The 15,856-nt window shown below is 40.9% G+C and overlaps 1 protein-coding gene across 9 annotated transcripts in view; it reads left to right on the forward strand.

The window, feature by feature from the left end:
- NEBL (nebulette) overlaps positions 1–15,856 on the forward strand; it is a 355,773-nt gene that overhangs the window by 315,040 nt on the left and 24,877 nt on the right. For 4 of the 9 annotated variants that reach the window (XM_032880860.1, XM_032880859.1, XM_032880858.1 and 1 more), the window contains 7 exons: positions 3,892–3,984; positions 6,360–6,452; positions 7,705–7,797; positions 9,685–9,777; positions 11,027–11,131; positions 12,150–12,321; positions 14,926–15,018. In XM_032880860.1, the coding sequence (XP_032736751.1) occupies positions 3,892–3,984; positions 6,360–6,452; positions 7,705–7,797; positions 9,685–9,777; positions 11,027–11,131; positions 12,150–12,321; positions 14,926–15,018 (742 nt within the window). The remainder of the gene's footprint in view (positions 1–3,891; positions 3,985–6,359; positions 6,453–7,704; positions 7,798–9,684; positions 9,778–11,026; positions 11,132–12,149; positions 12,322–14,925; positions 15,019–15,856) is intronic. The other 5 variants (XM_032880856.1, XM_032880862.1, XM_032880861.1 and 2 more) reach the window with 5 other exon arrangements.

The following is a 15,856-nucleotide window of genomic DNA, read 5'->3' on the forward strand; positions in this document are numbered from 1 at the left end:
CACAAGTAGGCAGAGAGGCAGGCGGTGGGGGAGGGGAAGCAGGCTCCCTGCTGAGCAGAGAGCCACTTGGAGGGGTTGATCCCAGGACCCTGAGACCATGACCTGAGCTGAAGGCAGAGGCTTTAACCTACTGAGCCACCCAGGTGCCCCAAGTGTGCCAACTTCTATTCTTAGACCACATAATCTGCAGCCATGTCAGTTACCACACACGAGGTGTCGGGGGTTACCTGTGGGATGCTGTGGAATGTGAGACCCAAATTGGACATTTATTCTCATAATGGATTATTTGATTGATATAACCTCATGACTCATAAACAGAAGCTGTATTCACATTACCTGAGAACCTAAGAAACTGTCTTTCTTTAATAAGAATCTGATCTAGGACCTGAATTCCAATAAGCTTCTAGTTATTCTTTCCTTCTCTTATGATAAAGATATTTTATAAGAAAGAAATAGGAGGGGCGCCTGAGTGGCTCCGTGGGTTAAAGCCTCTGCCTTCGGCTCAGGTCATGATCCCAGGGTCCTGGGATTGAGCCCCGCATCGGGCTCTCTGCTCAGCAGGGAGCCTGCTTTCTCCTCTCTCTCTCTGCCTGCCTCTCTGCCTACTTGTGATCTCTGTCTGTCAAATAAACAAATGGGATCTTTAAAAAAAAAAAAAATCAAAAAAAAAAAGAAATAGGAGCCGGCACAGCAGTAAAAGATACTCCAGAGACTGAATGAGTGAAGAAAAATCAGCAGAATATTAGTTCAGTAAAGTGCTTTACAACATTAATTATCCTTTCCAAAAGCAAACATAAGCTAGATAAATGTTTTTAGTTCTTTGCTAAACTGGCTGCTTTTTCTTTTAGTCTTCACTTTGTTAAAATGCTATTTCATCAAATATCAAAGGTTTCACTTTCAGAAGGAAAACTGTAGCCTTGTTCCCCTTGAACCTAAAGCAGTGTTTCATCTTGATCTATCATAGTGCACGAGAGATAGATCACTTTAATAGTCCAGTAATGAAATCTAGGATTAGATTTCATCTTTTGAACAGAATTTTAACTGCATTAAATTTTTCAGAGGAAAGATAAATTTCAGTACCTCTTCACAACTTGGAGGAAAGAAATTTTACCCTACAGAACGATTAAAGGCCCTTAGTACATTTATTTGGTGGCATAAGAGAAGGCTTCAGAGGCCCCGTTTGTGTTCTACTTCTTCCAGCTTTCAGCAAAGCAAAAACATGCACCTTTGCTATAATTTGCAAAATAACTTACCCTCCAACTCTCTTTGAGCTTGGAGGGGGAGGGAAGAAGGGGTGCTTACTATTATGGGTGAAAACTTTTTCATTCGGTATTTGACATTTACAATGGAGACTTGCTATCCTTATCAACAGGAATTCTTCCATGGATATGTAGTATATTTAATTTCATTCATTCTTTCTTTCTTTTCTTTTTCTTTTTTTATTTTTTAGCATTTTGTAGCCATAAAGTATTTTTATTTTATTTTATTTTAGGGAGGGAGAGAAAGAAACTTAAGCAGGCTCTTTGTCCAGTGAAGAGCCCCACATGAGGCTCGATCTCAAAACCCTTAGATATGACCTGAGCCAAAATCAAGAGTTGGATTCTTAACTGACTGAGCCACCCAGGCACCACATATATTTAGTTCCTTGTTGAGGAAGTCTTAAAGGTTCTTTCCTGAAATCCCCTTCTCCTTTCTCTTCACCTTCCCTCTTGAAGGCAGAGCCTTTAAGTAATTCAAGTAGAACAGCCTGGGTTAGACATCTCTGTCAGGATAGTTACGTGGCATTCTAGAAGATGAATGCACATGGGCTTTTGTGGAGAAAGAGTAGGAAAGTCAAGGTAATGCTGTTATAAAGCACACTTCAAAAAAATCTGCAGAATACTAGTGCAATAAAATTTCTGTAGCATGAATGAACAAAGCTTTCTCCTGAAGAAAGCGTGAGGAGAAGGAGCTTACAGTGAGGGCGTGCAAATGTGTTCTGATCCACTGTGGCGAGAGCCTTGTGTCTGGCCATGCTGGGGTCCGCTGGGGAAGTTAGTTTGGCAGAAAAGAATACAATGTTTGTTTCCTTCACTTCCAAATGATAATATTTGAAATGTACCCATCAGTGTACTGAAATACAATGTTATAAATGTTCTGTAGTATGCAATTCCATCGCCTATAGGAGGATGACTGTGCCATTTTGATTAGTTTAAAGTCGTATGAAAAACACAAATGTTCATCTTTAATCACGTTTAGCTTCTCACCCGAGGAAAATCACGCAAAGTAGTATGGTAGATCATTTCTTTTTCCAGCATTCCGCTGCCTATCCTAGCAAACAATAAATGTTCTGTATCTCTATGAGGTTGGGGCAATAAACTCCTGCTTAGTATTCAAATGGAAAGTTGCCCTTTCAAGATTAGCCAGATCTGTCAAACCAAGATATGATTCTCTAACATTTAAAGATCTCGACATTTTCCACCTCCCCTGTACAAGCGTTTTAGCTATTAGCTTTCCCCGTTAAGAACTATTTTTGAATCTTTATTTAGAGGTGGTCTTTTGCAGTGTATTCTCGATTTAACTGTTTCAGATCTGGACTCATATTGCCATTGTTACTCATATTAAACCTAAGGCTCCTAGGACATAGACATGTAGGTTACCATTTCTTTGCCACCGTCAGCGTGGATTTCAGCCTGAATCATTTAAACATTACCCAGTGATTTCTTTTTTTTTTTTTAATGATTTTATTTATTTATTTGATAGAGATCACAAGTAGGCAAAGAGGCAGGCAGAGAGAAAGTGGGGGCGGGGGCGGGGAGCAGGCTCCCTGCTGAACAGAGAGCCCGATGTGGGGCTTGATCCCAGGATATGACCTGAGCCGAAGGCAGAGGCTTTAAGCCACCCAGGCGCCCCTACCGAGTGATTTCTAAAACCTGGTTTGCGTAGATTTAAGTCTTTGCTTAATTTCAACATTGGCCTCTTCATTTTTGCCTGCATTTGCTACATGTAAATATTTATGTGTGTCCTTTTTCTTGAATCTAATCTTCCATGAATCTTAGACTTATTAAAATACCACTTGATACGATGGTATTACTAATCATTTCATAAATTCAAAGAGCTGTCTCTCATCTCATGCATAACCGCATGCTAACATGACCATTTTTGTCTGGTTGATCTTCCTTTAAATAGATTTGAGGGAATAGCTTTTGAATAAAGTGGGTGCCAGGATATGGGCTGGATTTGTAGAACATGATTCTGTGGGTAGAAGACACTTCCCGACTTTCTGCCACAGGCCCTTCAATACAAATCAGGGGCCTTGGCCTCTGCTTTTTTGTACATTTCCCCCCACCTTCCACTTTCTCTTCTTTTGTTCTGCCACTTTATTTTTTTCCTTATTCCAGAATATTTGCATGCTCTCACCTAAATAAGCAGTCTTCCCAAGACTCTGTAGCAAATGCAGTTTGGCTTTTGTCTTTAAATCCATGATACATTTAAATTCACACATTAATGAGTAGAAACTGCTTTTTGGCTAGAAACTTATAAGTTATTATATTCCTTAGGAGGATTTCCAAGGTTTTTTGTGTATCTGCCTAATGATAAAATTTATTTTCATAAGCAACATTTGCTTATTTTAATGAAATAATTCCTATGGTGATGGCTAGGTGAATAGATATGAGTTCATTGGCACGTTTGGATAAAAAAAAGCATCATCCCATAAAATAAAATAAAAATTTCTGTTCCCCCTGAAGGAGAATTACTGTTGGGAGTTTAAAAATTCAGCTGTGTCATAGTTACGAATGCAAGAGTCTTACCTATCTTTTAAGCCTTGCATTGAAGAAAACCCACATTGTTTTTTTCTGTTTGTTTTGTTTTTAATAATTTACCACCTTATTTCTTAAATACATAATGCAGGTAAAATACAAAGAAGAGATGCATCAGGCCACGGCCATTTCCGATCCTCCGGAGCTAAAGAGAGCTAAAGAAAACCAGAAGAACATCAGCAATGTGTGATCATATTTCTTGAGTACCATTTTCTATTTCATTGAATGGCAGTAGGCAGGGAGGGCGTGCACTTGTACGAGCGAAGCCCTAGGACAATGCAGTTGCAGGAGGCCCAGTTGCTAGAAGATGGAGCTAAGATGCCTCCGCCTTTAGGCTGGGCTGGCATGGCCCCTCCTATGTGCATTTATGCATCAAAGGACATGTTACTTGAATGCCCGCTCAGTTCTTGTTCTGGGGAAATTCAAAGCTGAGTGTGACTTCTCCAGGCCTCTAGGAGAAACAGACATGGGAATAAACACCCACTGTGCATGATGAGCTATCACAATAGTTAATATTTACTGACTGTTTGCTATGCTTGTGGAGTACATTACACGTGGTGTCTCATTTAATGATAAATAATGATTCCTTTTGCGAAGTGCTGTGGAAATGCAGAGGAGGAAGGCAGTGTTCGTGGTAGAGAGGGGAAGACCCTCTGGGGAAGTGTAACATTTGAGTTAGATCTCGAAGGGTTAATAAGAGTTGGGGTGGATTTTGTGAGGAAGTGCCTTCCTGGCATCTGTACAGGTTCTACATGCTGGTCAAGAAGGGGAAGGTTTAGTGTGATGAGTGCATGGGGTAGAAGGTGGCAGGGACCTGCTGGTGCAGAGAGAAGTAATTCGGGCCCTAAGGAGGTGAGTTGGGAGTCCTGGTGTTTCCCGAAGTGCGGTTCACGTGTAACTGACAGGTGCTCCTCCCACGAGCAGGTCTCGGCTTAGGGATTATAATGTCTTAATGTGTCCCTTTTTCTAAAAGAAAGGGTAATAGTTTTCAATGTGTCAGAGAGACCTAACACCCCCTTAAAATAACTTTATTTGCAAATAGTAGTGAGTTAATTTAATGAAAGACTAATATTGTTGATCATAGCATGCTTGAGAGCCGGCCTGGCATACGGTAAGGGCTGTGCACATGTTAGAAACAGGCACCATACTGGAGTCGCAGGAAATACGGGGACCCTGGTCTGCTGGCTGGATCCCAGCTTCAGCCTTTACTCGCTGTATACCCTTTACAAACCCCCACCTCTCCCAGCCTCAACTTCCTTATCTATGAAGCCGGGACGAGGGTATTATGTGAGATTGTGCCTGGAGAGCACTTAGCCTCTCTGTGAATGAATGAATGAAAACAAGACGTGAAGAGTCCCCAGTATCAGGTTTACATCCCCAGACTTACATCCACTGCCAAGTGGCTACAACAGTTTCTCCACCTCCGTCATGCTGGTCAGCAGCATTTTCCCCCTCCGTGCTCTACCCGGAGTAATCTTTCCTTGCATCCTGGCCATCAGTAGAGCGGACACTGGACCTTTTTTCACTTTAACTGAGACAATTCATTATCCCAGATACAGAATCTGCCTAAATTCTCAACCACATCTCCCAGCACAAAGAAAGGCGCCCACTGAGGAAAGCAGTCCCCCAGAAGGGGCCTGACCCTTTGTCTTTTATTTCCCGGCTGATCAAGCTTCTCTTCACTGTCATGTTAGTGGCTGAGGGGTGCAGCTCAAGTGCATTTTTATCCGCAGGCCCCACAGGTCCTGTGATGTCTCGCAAGAAAAAAAAAAAATCCCTTCCACTAAATTTAAATTCCAGAAAATCATTAAGACCATCCCTGTGGAGTTCCTCATAATAGGATTTTCACCTTCAGTTTTACTTTTTGCCTGTCAAAAATTCGTTTGACAGACATGCTGTTCCATTTCTTTGTGCTGGATGCTCATTTATTTCCCGGGGGTGTCATGGGATTGCTGGAAAACTGACCACAAATGTCAGGGTCTGATCCTCCCAGCCAAGAAAGAGCACGTCCTAGGCAGTAGGTCAGGCAGATTTCCATAATGCCAGTCCAAGCGCAGGCTTGCCATCGTGGGCACTCGGTAGAGAAGGGAAACGTTGAGGTTCGGGGTGTGTTTCTGTAGCAACAGTCTGTCACAGAGGTGCACGTGTGGGACGGGGGCAGCCCTCCTCGCTGATGACAAGAATATACACCTTTTATTGTTAAATATAAAATGGTGGTTTGATAGTGTTGCTTTAGTGCTATGAAGAAATGAATTCACAGAAGGGGTAATTTCTTATGACCAATAATGGCCAAACTCAAACCACCAATACATAAGACAATTCCAAAGAAGTACCACCAAAACACGGAATTCAAAACATTCGGACAAGAAGGCATTAGGAGTCTGGGATGAGTGTGTTAGAGACGTCTGTTAGGAATGCCTATTTCACTTTACAATCCTAATGAAGATTTTAACTAACTTAACGCCCTGTAGCCGTGGGGCATTCCTTCTAGTCTGTTCTGGACGGTGGGTGCACACCTCTTTTGCCTAACTCCACGTGGTCTTGGACCTTGTCCCACAGCTCCAGTACAAACAGCAATGCCCCAAGGCCACGCCGGTGAGCGTCACGCCAGAGATGGAGAGGGTGAGGAGAAACCAGGAGGAGCTGAGTACGGCAAGTGGTTCTGTGTTCTCTATTGTCAAGTGTTAACGAATTTTTCTCCTTCCTGCTGCTCTCTGAAAACCTCGAGTCCTTCACAGGACTGGATGCTCCTTTTCATGGTCATGTGCTTGAGGGCATGAACTTTGGTTCTTTCCTGTGATCCCGGAAGTGCAGGACTGTCTTGCTGTGATTTAGCCATGCTTGTTTAGTCAAGAAATCTTCAGTAAGCCCCCCCAGTATACAGACTGTACACAAAGATGGGCAAGACCTAGTTCCTGTCCTCATGGACTTCATAGTTGAGTAGGTAAATCTCTAGTTTCAGGGAAGGGTCTGGAGAGAAGTGGATCTGTTGTCAGTCTGAGAAAAAACAAAACAAAACTTGTTGGAATAGAGCAAAATGAAGACCCGGCTGGGCTGGGATTCAAAGGCATAATGTCAGAGCAGGAAACCTTTAAATAAAATGAAAAACTTTAGTCAGTCAGTAATGTGTTGCTAATAAATCAGTGAGGGTTAACAGTCAGGAGATACCGCTAACAGGGCTCCTGTATGAACTGCTTTATGTGAATCCATGAGGTTGGCACAAGTTATTTCTCTGGTTTGTAAGTGCCAAAAACTGAGTCTTGGGGAGGTCAGAGGACATGCCGGGGACCCATAGTTTGAAGAATAGAGATGGGATTTGAACCCAGGCCTCCCTCAATTCAGAAATCCCTTTCAAAGTACCCCCTATTAGGTATTTTTTCCCATTTTGGGGACCCTTTCATGGAAATTTTACCAAAATAAACAATAGCCTTCTTCTTCCCTGAAAGGGAATTTTGAAAGACTTTAAAATTTGAGTGTGAGTTCTTCCAGGTGGAGGAGAAAATCAGGCTGAACACTGCTTTATTCGAATAATACCCTTGGAATGTGGTAGGAACAAGGGGTCTTCAGCTTCTTTTGAAAGCCTCAGGTCAGAAGGAGAGTAAAGGGCCACCACTCGGCTACCTCACTGTGGTTCTCTTGCAATGACTTCATTCCCTGTGTCTCCCTTATGTTTCCATGGCTTTCAGTTAACGGAATTGGCAGTGAGCTTTGGTATTCAACAGCAAAGTATTTATTGAAAAATCAGAAGAATCAGGATCCAGGTGTAGATAGGAACTGAAGGGTGGGTGCTTAACTACAGTGGGGGAAAATGTGTACAGAAAGGGTCAATTTTGAGGTTCCTCCTCTACAGTGTGTGGGGGAAACCATTCTACTATCTGTTGAAACTCTTGCTTATCCTCTGCAGGTGAAATACAAAGGAGAAACTAAACAGGCAACGGCCATTTCTGATCCACCAGAGCTGAAGAGAGTTAAAGAAAATCAGAAGAACATCAGCAATGTGTGACCTTAGTAGCTTTCTTTCTCATGATAGCAAACATATTATGGACATGTTGTCGAAGGGGTCACGTTGATAACATTTTCATAACCTTGAGTTGGCTCTTCTGCTCTCCATTGCCTGCCAGTTTACTTGAAAGGTTGTAGGGTCTGCGGTGGGGTGGGTACAGACAGGCATTCCGTCCTCTAGATTTCCCAGTGACCGCCAGTACGATTTTGGTACTGCGTGTCCCTCTCATCTTGTCTGCGTGCTTACAGCTGCTGTGTTTCCCCAAAGGGATGCGGTGGTGGCTTCTAGCATCTTGGCCCTTCAGATAAGCTTTCCCACTGCTTTTCCTACTAGTATATGTTCTTGTTCACTAGCCTGTCCGGTCCCATCGCCCACTCCCAGCTACTGTTGCTTTATTTTTGGACAGCGTCTTGGGGGAAATGATAAAGTGTGCATGCCTGAAGAGATCACAAGGGACGGGCCCCATGGGAGCTGTCAGTTTTTACTCAGGCACCAATCCCTGGCGTGTTCTCAACCCCCTTCTGTTTTTTTTTTTTTAATTTTTAAATTTTCTTATAAACATATAATGTATTATTAGCCCCGGGGCTACAGGTCTGTGAATCGCCAGGTTTACACACTTCACAGCACTCACCATAGCCCATACCCTCCCCAATGTCCATAATCCCACTGCCCGGCAACTCTCAGGTTTGTTTGGTGAGATTAAGAGTCTCTTATGGTTTGTCTCCCTCCCTTCCTACCCCCCAAACCCTCCACGTTGCATCTCCATTTCCTCATATCAGGGAGATCATATGATAGTTGTCTTTCTCTGATTGACTTATTTCGCTAAGCATAATACCCTCTAGTTCCACCCACGTTGTCACAAATGGCAAGGTTTCATTTCTTTTGATGGCTGCATAGTATTCCATTGTATATATGTACCACATCTTCTTTATCCATTCATCTGTTGATGGATATCTAGGTTCTTTCCATAGTTTGGCTATTGTGGAAATTGCTGCTATAAACATTTGGGAGCACGTGCCCCTTCGGATCACTACGTTTGTATCTTTAGGGTAAATACCCAGTAGTGCAATTGCTGGGTCATAAGGTAGCTCTATTTCCAACTTTTTGAGGAACCTCCATGCTGTTTTCCAGATGTTAACCCCCTTCTGTTTATGTAATCACGGCTGTAGGTCACTGAGAGAATCCTTTTTTGAGGTCATTAAGGTCATTAACATATAGATTGGGTTCTCTGGAAGAGGAAATCTAGAAATCTATTAGGTTCAAAGAAATCTTTTCTTCTTCAAACCTTTAAAGTCTTATGAGCTTATAAAACAAAGGCAGGTCACTGTTTGGCACTTCTCCTCACAACTGTGTTTTGGAGAATAGATGCTCATCTTTTCCTGATCTATGTAAAATCACAGTTGACATAACTCCATTAGTCTCAGAAAGGAACATGTTACTGAGAAGGAAGAATGGGGCCGTGGGAAGCACGCTGGCCTGTTTATGCGTGACGTCGGTCCCCTACTTAGGCATCTTTTCAAAAGTTCTGCTGCATGCAGTTAATTACTGACAAACTGTAATAGTGTATGGGTAGGAACACCTTTAAGGGATATCCGTGAAGACATTTCTCCTCTTCCTTTGTGATACAATGCTTCTGACAGCTTTACTGACGGTACGCTCATATATTTGAGTGACTTCATTCCCAGGGATTCATGCTATGGGAGGAATGAAAATAGATTGATTTAAAATGCAAGTATTTTAAATATGGTTAGCCCTCTAGATGGCATTCTCCTTTTTTCATAGTTCCCTTTCTTGGCTAGCTCCTTAAGATAGCTACTGTGAGATGATTATTTATTCGGATTGATTCACAGTCCTCTTATTTTTTATTCTCTGAAATGGCAGGTTCATTATAAAGGTCAACTGGGAAGATCTACAGCTTTAAGCGTAACTCCTGAAATGGAAAGAGTGAGGAAGAACCAAGAAAATATCAGTTCGGCAAGTGGTTTTATCCATTTTGGTCTGTTACAAAGGATGCGTCCGTTATTATTTACTTGCAGTCCTGTTTGTCTTTTTTTTTTTCTTTTGTGAAAATAAAAAGTATTTTCAAGCAGCATCTGTGATACACGCAGTAAGTACATGTGTTATTTCCAATGACTTCCATTGCAAAACTTGACGTTATCCCGCAACCCTTCATTGCTCTTTCCAGATGTGATCAATGGTTACCTTCAAAGCTTAGTTCAAAGCTTAGTTTCAGACTCTATCATGCTCATTTAAACAGTGATTCAGGTTATGTTAGCCAGTGTCTTTGAAAGTGGTGACGTCTTTGATGCGCAAGTTACGGTAGTGTCACTTTGCAGATGTACTCCATTGGCTGCGGATTCTTAAATGTTCTCAGCAAAACAAAATCAGGAATGACTCGTTACACCAGAGTAAGGACATAGAGGAAAAAAAATCTTTCAATGCATTGACTATAGAATTCAGCTACTCATTAAAGTCCTTATTTGAACAGGATGCTTTCTCTTAGTAAGTATTGGGGCCCGAATTGCACATGGGTGCCCAAGCCCTCGGTGATTGCTATCCTAATGGCATGCATAAACAGCTTCATAAACAGCGGTGTTCTGCCTGCTGGCTGTCCAGAAGAGCTTGCTTATGCCTGGGAATCAGCATTCAGGTTTTACACTTTATGGCTCTCCAGTGGCATTTCTGCCCAGAGGTGCTGACTGTATTTGACGTAAATTACCTTTAAGCTGTGGCTGCTTAGAAGGAAATTCGATTTTGATACTCCTTGTTTTTCTTATCCTTTACGGTGGGAAAAAAAAGAAAAGGAAATAGAGGGATGCTTGGGTTTGGTATACATTCAAGAGTGTTGTGGTGGAAAATGGGTAAATCCTAGAAACAGGACAACACATTTAGGTTTCATTTGGTTTGGGTTTTTCCTGTTTAACGGAAGTGTGATAAGCACTTTTCCTGACTACATTGTTAGTGGGTATCAGTCATTCACACACCATTCTTGATTCATAGAGAGACTTAGGTTGTCTTTGCTGCAGCTTTTCAAGGTGAATTTTGAGAGTAAAATTTTAGATTGTTACCCTAGAATGACAGGTAATTCACTGAACAACTTCCCTGGGAAAGAATTGGAAATATGTTGTATGTGTTTCACTCGTTTGGAAAGTCTGAAAAGTTATGTAATGTTTTCTCTTAAAATTGTCTTATTGTTAAGTACATTCTACTATTTACTTTGCAGGTAAAATATACCCAGGACCATAAACAGATGAAAGGTAGACCAAGTCTGATTTTAGATACACCTGGTCTGAGATATGTCAAAGAAGCACAAAATCATATTTCAATGGTAGGGTACAACCAGCTCCTTCTTCTCATGACTAAAACATACTAAGGAATGGCCCCACCCAGTGTACTGACGGCGTCGTTCACCATTAATCTGGATAACTAACAAAGCATGAATGCAAAGCAAAATGTGGATGGGCCCATCCATTTGAGGGGACTTTCTAATCACACTGAAATGTAATGGACATCTTTAGTCCTAATAAAGTAATTTTTCTCAGTGATATTTTGGGTGTGTTTTTATTTCTAACATGACTACTATAAATGCATTTTATGAGAAACATTTGTTTGGACTTCTTTTCAAGTAATTTTACAACAGAGCTTTGTATGTTTACATGTTGCAAAGAATATAAAAAATGTGTATGTTTTTTAAAGCAGTTTCATGAGGTACAATTTATACGCAATAAGGTTTATTCATTTAAAGTGTACAATTCAGTGGTCTATAGTAAAATTTACAGGTCCAATTTCAGAACATGAAAAAAGTGTATGTTTTGAAGTACATATATCCATTTTTGCAATAATATACAAAAATTATACATATCATTATTTTTGACTCAATCTAATTTTAAATAATACTGTTTTCTTGGATAATTGTGTGGAAATAACATGTCATTTTAATACCTGTTAAAGGATCAAAGATAGAAAATTAATTTGTACCTAAGTTAGTACATTTTAGGAAATCACCAGGATTAAAAAATAGATGTATCTTTTAAACCTTCTCACTGATATACTGTACTGGTTTATATATAAATTTAAAAGAGCTGCTAACCATAATGATGGAAAACATTGTGAAAATATCAGCAGTTGATTCCTGATGCAAGGAAGTTGACACTAATTTCGGAATAATTGGAAAAGATATATATATATGGGAAACAATCTAGATGCAGCTGAATCTAGATGCAGTTGATTCTAGATACATAAATGTGGAGAATGATCTAGAGGCAGCTGCCATATCAACATTTTGTGAAGTATGTAACAATCAGGAAATTTCAGATCGAGTTCATGTTGTTTTCCTTTTTTTTCAGGTAAAGTATCATGAAGACTTTGAAAAGACAAAGGGAAGGGGCTTTACTCCTGTTGTAGATGACCCTGTGACGGAGCGAGTAAGGAAGAACACCCAAGTGGTCAGCGATGCGGCCTACAAAGGTGTCCATCCTCACATCGTGGAGATGGACAGGAGACCTGGGATCATTGTCGGTAAGCTGATGGTCCTCCTTGGCAGGTCCACACAGTCAAAAAGATTGTCCTTGGCCTAGCTTTTGAATCAGCCTACTTATTCACTAGACGACTCCTCAAATGTTTGATATGGTGCCCATCTAAGCACAAACCATGGGCTGTTATTGTTGGTGCCATGTTGAATGGGATCTGTGGTACTTGCCAGGTTATCAGTGCCAATCCATTCTGTTATTGGACCTTCTCTGTCTTTAATAACTTTCTGGCCTTAAGAGTGTATTTGTATTTAAGCTCAAATACAAGACATGAGTAATAACAATGGTTGAAAAATTATTTTGTTTTCCTTTTCGCTTATGTATTTGTGTATGTATTATGTATATGTTTTCCTTTTCGCTTGATCAATGCATTGTACTGCAGACATCGTCTACATGGGGGACAGAAATAACAGAAAAAATCCCATTTTGGTTCTTTTACTACAAATAAAAGTGCTAGAGAGATTCTGATAGTATTCCATATATGAATACCTTTTTTTTTTTTTAAATATTATCTCTGAATGGGGATAATTGGGAGCTGTCTACAAATGCCATAAATCTGAGACGAAGGAAGTTTCTCTCCTCACTGTTCTTCTTGTCCGTCTGGGGACATCTTAGGAATGTAGTCTTGAATGGTGGCTGAGATAGCAGTGACCACCCCAGAGTATAAGGAAGGGCTAGAAAGACAGTTATTGACTTTTCAATACCTATCAATGGCCCATACTTCCAAATGACTGTTGTCTGAATTTTCATAGCTAGTCCAGTCCTAAAGCTCAGGTAATATTTTTGGAAACCATTCCACAGGCTCGTCAATAATCTGAGTGTTAGGTTAGCTTTTTCTTCACAGGGAAGAGCTTATTTCTTTTGGAACTAGTGAAGGCCATTTAGAGGTGGGCTGTGCAAAGGAAGTGTGTATCTGACTGGATACTGTGTTAACGTAAAGCAACAATACTGAGATCAGGGCATTAAGTTCCTTGAATGATTTAGTGAGTCTGAAAGTCCTTCTCACAGAGGGATTCCACACACGTTTGCACACTACTGACAGCTCTTCCACATCTTCCAAAGGTGACTTTGTAGAAGGATCACCGTAATTTGGGTGGATGGGCTGAGATGTTTTCATTGAAAGTAACATGGTGTTAATTTCATTGCCTTGGTTTAACATCTCACGCGGGATGGTGAGAACAGAGGCTCCGATTTGTCCCTCAAGGGTGGAGAGAGATGCTGAGAGTCTGCACAGCTTACGCCGAGGTCCTCTGCCCTAGATCAGGGCCAGGAGTGATGGTGAAATTCTTGTTAGAAACTGGGAGATTGTCTAGTCTTCAAGATCTCAGAATTCAGTACTCACTATCTTTGAGATAGAAAACATTATTTATTTATTTTTAAATTTCAACATATATGTCTTTAAATTATTCCCTTACTGGGAGTCACTTTACTTCTTCTTACTGGGGGAGACTGTTTTCTTTGAGGACTTTCTTATGAAGCCACAAAATGAAGTACATTGAACAAACAAACTCTGAACCAGGCGGGGAAATGCAGATTTGGAGATTTTCTGAGCAATTCAGACTAAGCCAATTTGTGCTGCTTCTACCTTTGCTGGAGGCTATGCTATTTCCTAGTTGTGTACCTGTGGCCAGGCTAACTCCATCTCTCTATATCTTCATTTCCCCCTCTATGAAACGGGATAGTAATAGTGCCTACTTAAATATGGCGTGACGCGTAAGTGAGTTACATTGTTGACCGACAGTGGTGCCCGCACGTAGTAGGAATGTGACCCTCAGAGCTCTACTTCTAGTTCATTAATTGTTTTTACTCCGTAGCTAGATTTTTCAACCTCCGCTGGTGAGTACAGCGCTGTGCAGATTATTTTAGGACCTGAGCACCATTAGTTGGAGACGCCGGTGAACCTGGAAGTTATTATATTTGGATTTTGCCTCTGACTTAAATAGGAGAGTCGACTGGCCTGCTCAGTCTGGTTGCTAAGCATGGCAGTGAACACATCTCCCGTCCTCTGAGAGCAGGAGGCTGCTCCTTGCTCGTCTTTCCATCCCTTGTTGTTCTTCGCTCAGTGCTGTGCATTACTGCACTTTTCCCATAAATGTGTCTTGTGTGGGTTAAGCTTGCACTCATGGGCTCCCCATAAAAGTTGGGCTGGCCACTTACCTACATTTTAAACATTTGTTTCAGGGAGAGAAGTTTTTGTTCTTCGTTTTCTCAGACAAAATCCTCTCAGTCATGAATGACTCAGGCATCCTTGCTCAGGAGTGTAAAGCAAACATTTTACCTCTTTCAGCGTATGGAGAGCATGAGTGCTGGGGGTTCGGGGATGCGGGGACTTGTTGGTGTGTTGGGTGATGAGTGGCGGGCTCCAGGTGGCAGGTCAATGAAGAATAAACCAGGCAAGTGAACTTTGCTAACAAAGTTTTCTTTCTAAGGCCTTGTGGATGTGACTGTCCCTTTGTTCTCCTCTGAAGTGCAACGGGTTTGCTCATTACCGGTTTGCTGATGACATGCTTCTTTTTCCAGACTTATGCTTGACTCTGATGCTGACTTTTTAAAATTCAGTCTTGATTTTTTGATTTCTTCCTTTTGGTAAAAGACCTCAAAGTTTGGCGTACAGATCCTGGCTCCATCTTCGACCTTGATCCCCTGGAAGACAATATTCAGTCTAGAAGTCTCCATATGCTCTCTGGTACTGCTTACATTTTGAGTTCCTCCCCGTTTATGTGGTTTTGTCCTGAGAGTGAAGCTACCCTGAGCGGTAGAGGCTCATGGTACTGACTGTGTGATGTAAATTGTAAAGCTGAGGATTTGAAAAACAAAACAAACAGAGAAACAAATACTATGCTGCTTTAAAATACCATTAATCATTTATGAAAGCAAACTCACAAAAGGGCTTTTTAAATATATTTTAGATTCGTTTGCTCTAGATTCACTTAGAAAGGTGTCCAGAGATTCCTGATGTCTGCTTTTCATTAGTGAATGTGATTTTATAGGTTTTGGGGGGCTTGCAAATGCAGTCTTTGGAGTGCACTAAAGTGCTGAGACAGAAGTTTGTTTCATGGAAAACACTGTTCCAACATTTTAAAGGTAGATGTTAAGAACCATATATAAAACAGTGGGGAGGTTTTCTAAATAGCATCATGAACGTGTTAAAATAAAATAGACTTTTAAGTACCCTTAAAATGTATCTCTGAGTGTTTGTATAACACAAAATTTATAGTGTATAGATATGCAGGTTTATTTGACTTTTAATTTAGACCGCATGTTTCCAATTAAAAGCAAAACCTGAATGGTTTGGCTCTTTGGGTACAGTGATAGCATGGTTTAACATTTCAAGCTTTTAGATGGTGTTTAACAGACTGAAGCTGTGACAGTTATGCAATTATTTTAAACAATATAAATAGATGTATCCTATCCATTGGGTCTAACTCTATCTCCTGATTTATACTCCACATTTAATTACTGACATTAAATAATATGAAACTGAAAGCCCAAGGCAAAGTAGGGACTCTAATACTTTTGTAATC

The sequence above is a fragment of the Lontra canadensis genome, unplaced genomic scaffold (genome assembly GCF_010015895.1).
Source record: "Lontra canadensis isolate GAN:19392208 unplaced genomic scaffold, GSC_riverotter_1.0 scaffold72, whole genome shotgun sequence".
NCBI lineage: Eukaryota > Metazoa > Chordata > Mammalia > Carnivora > Mustelidae > Lontra > Lontra canadensis.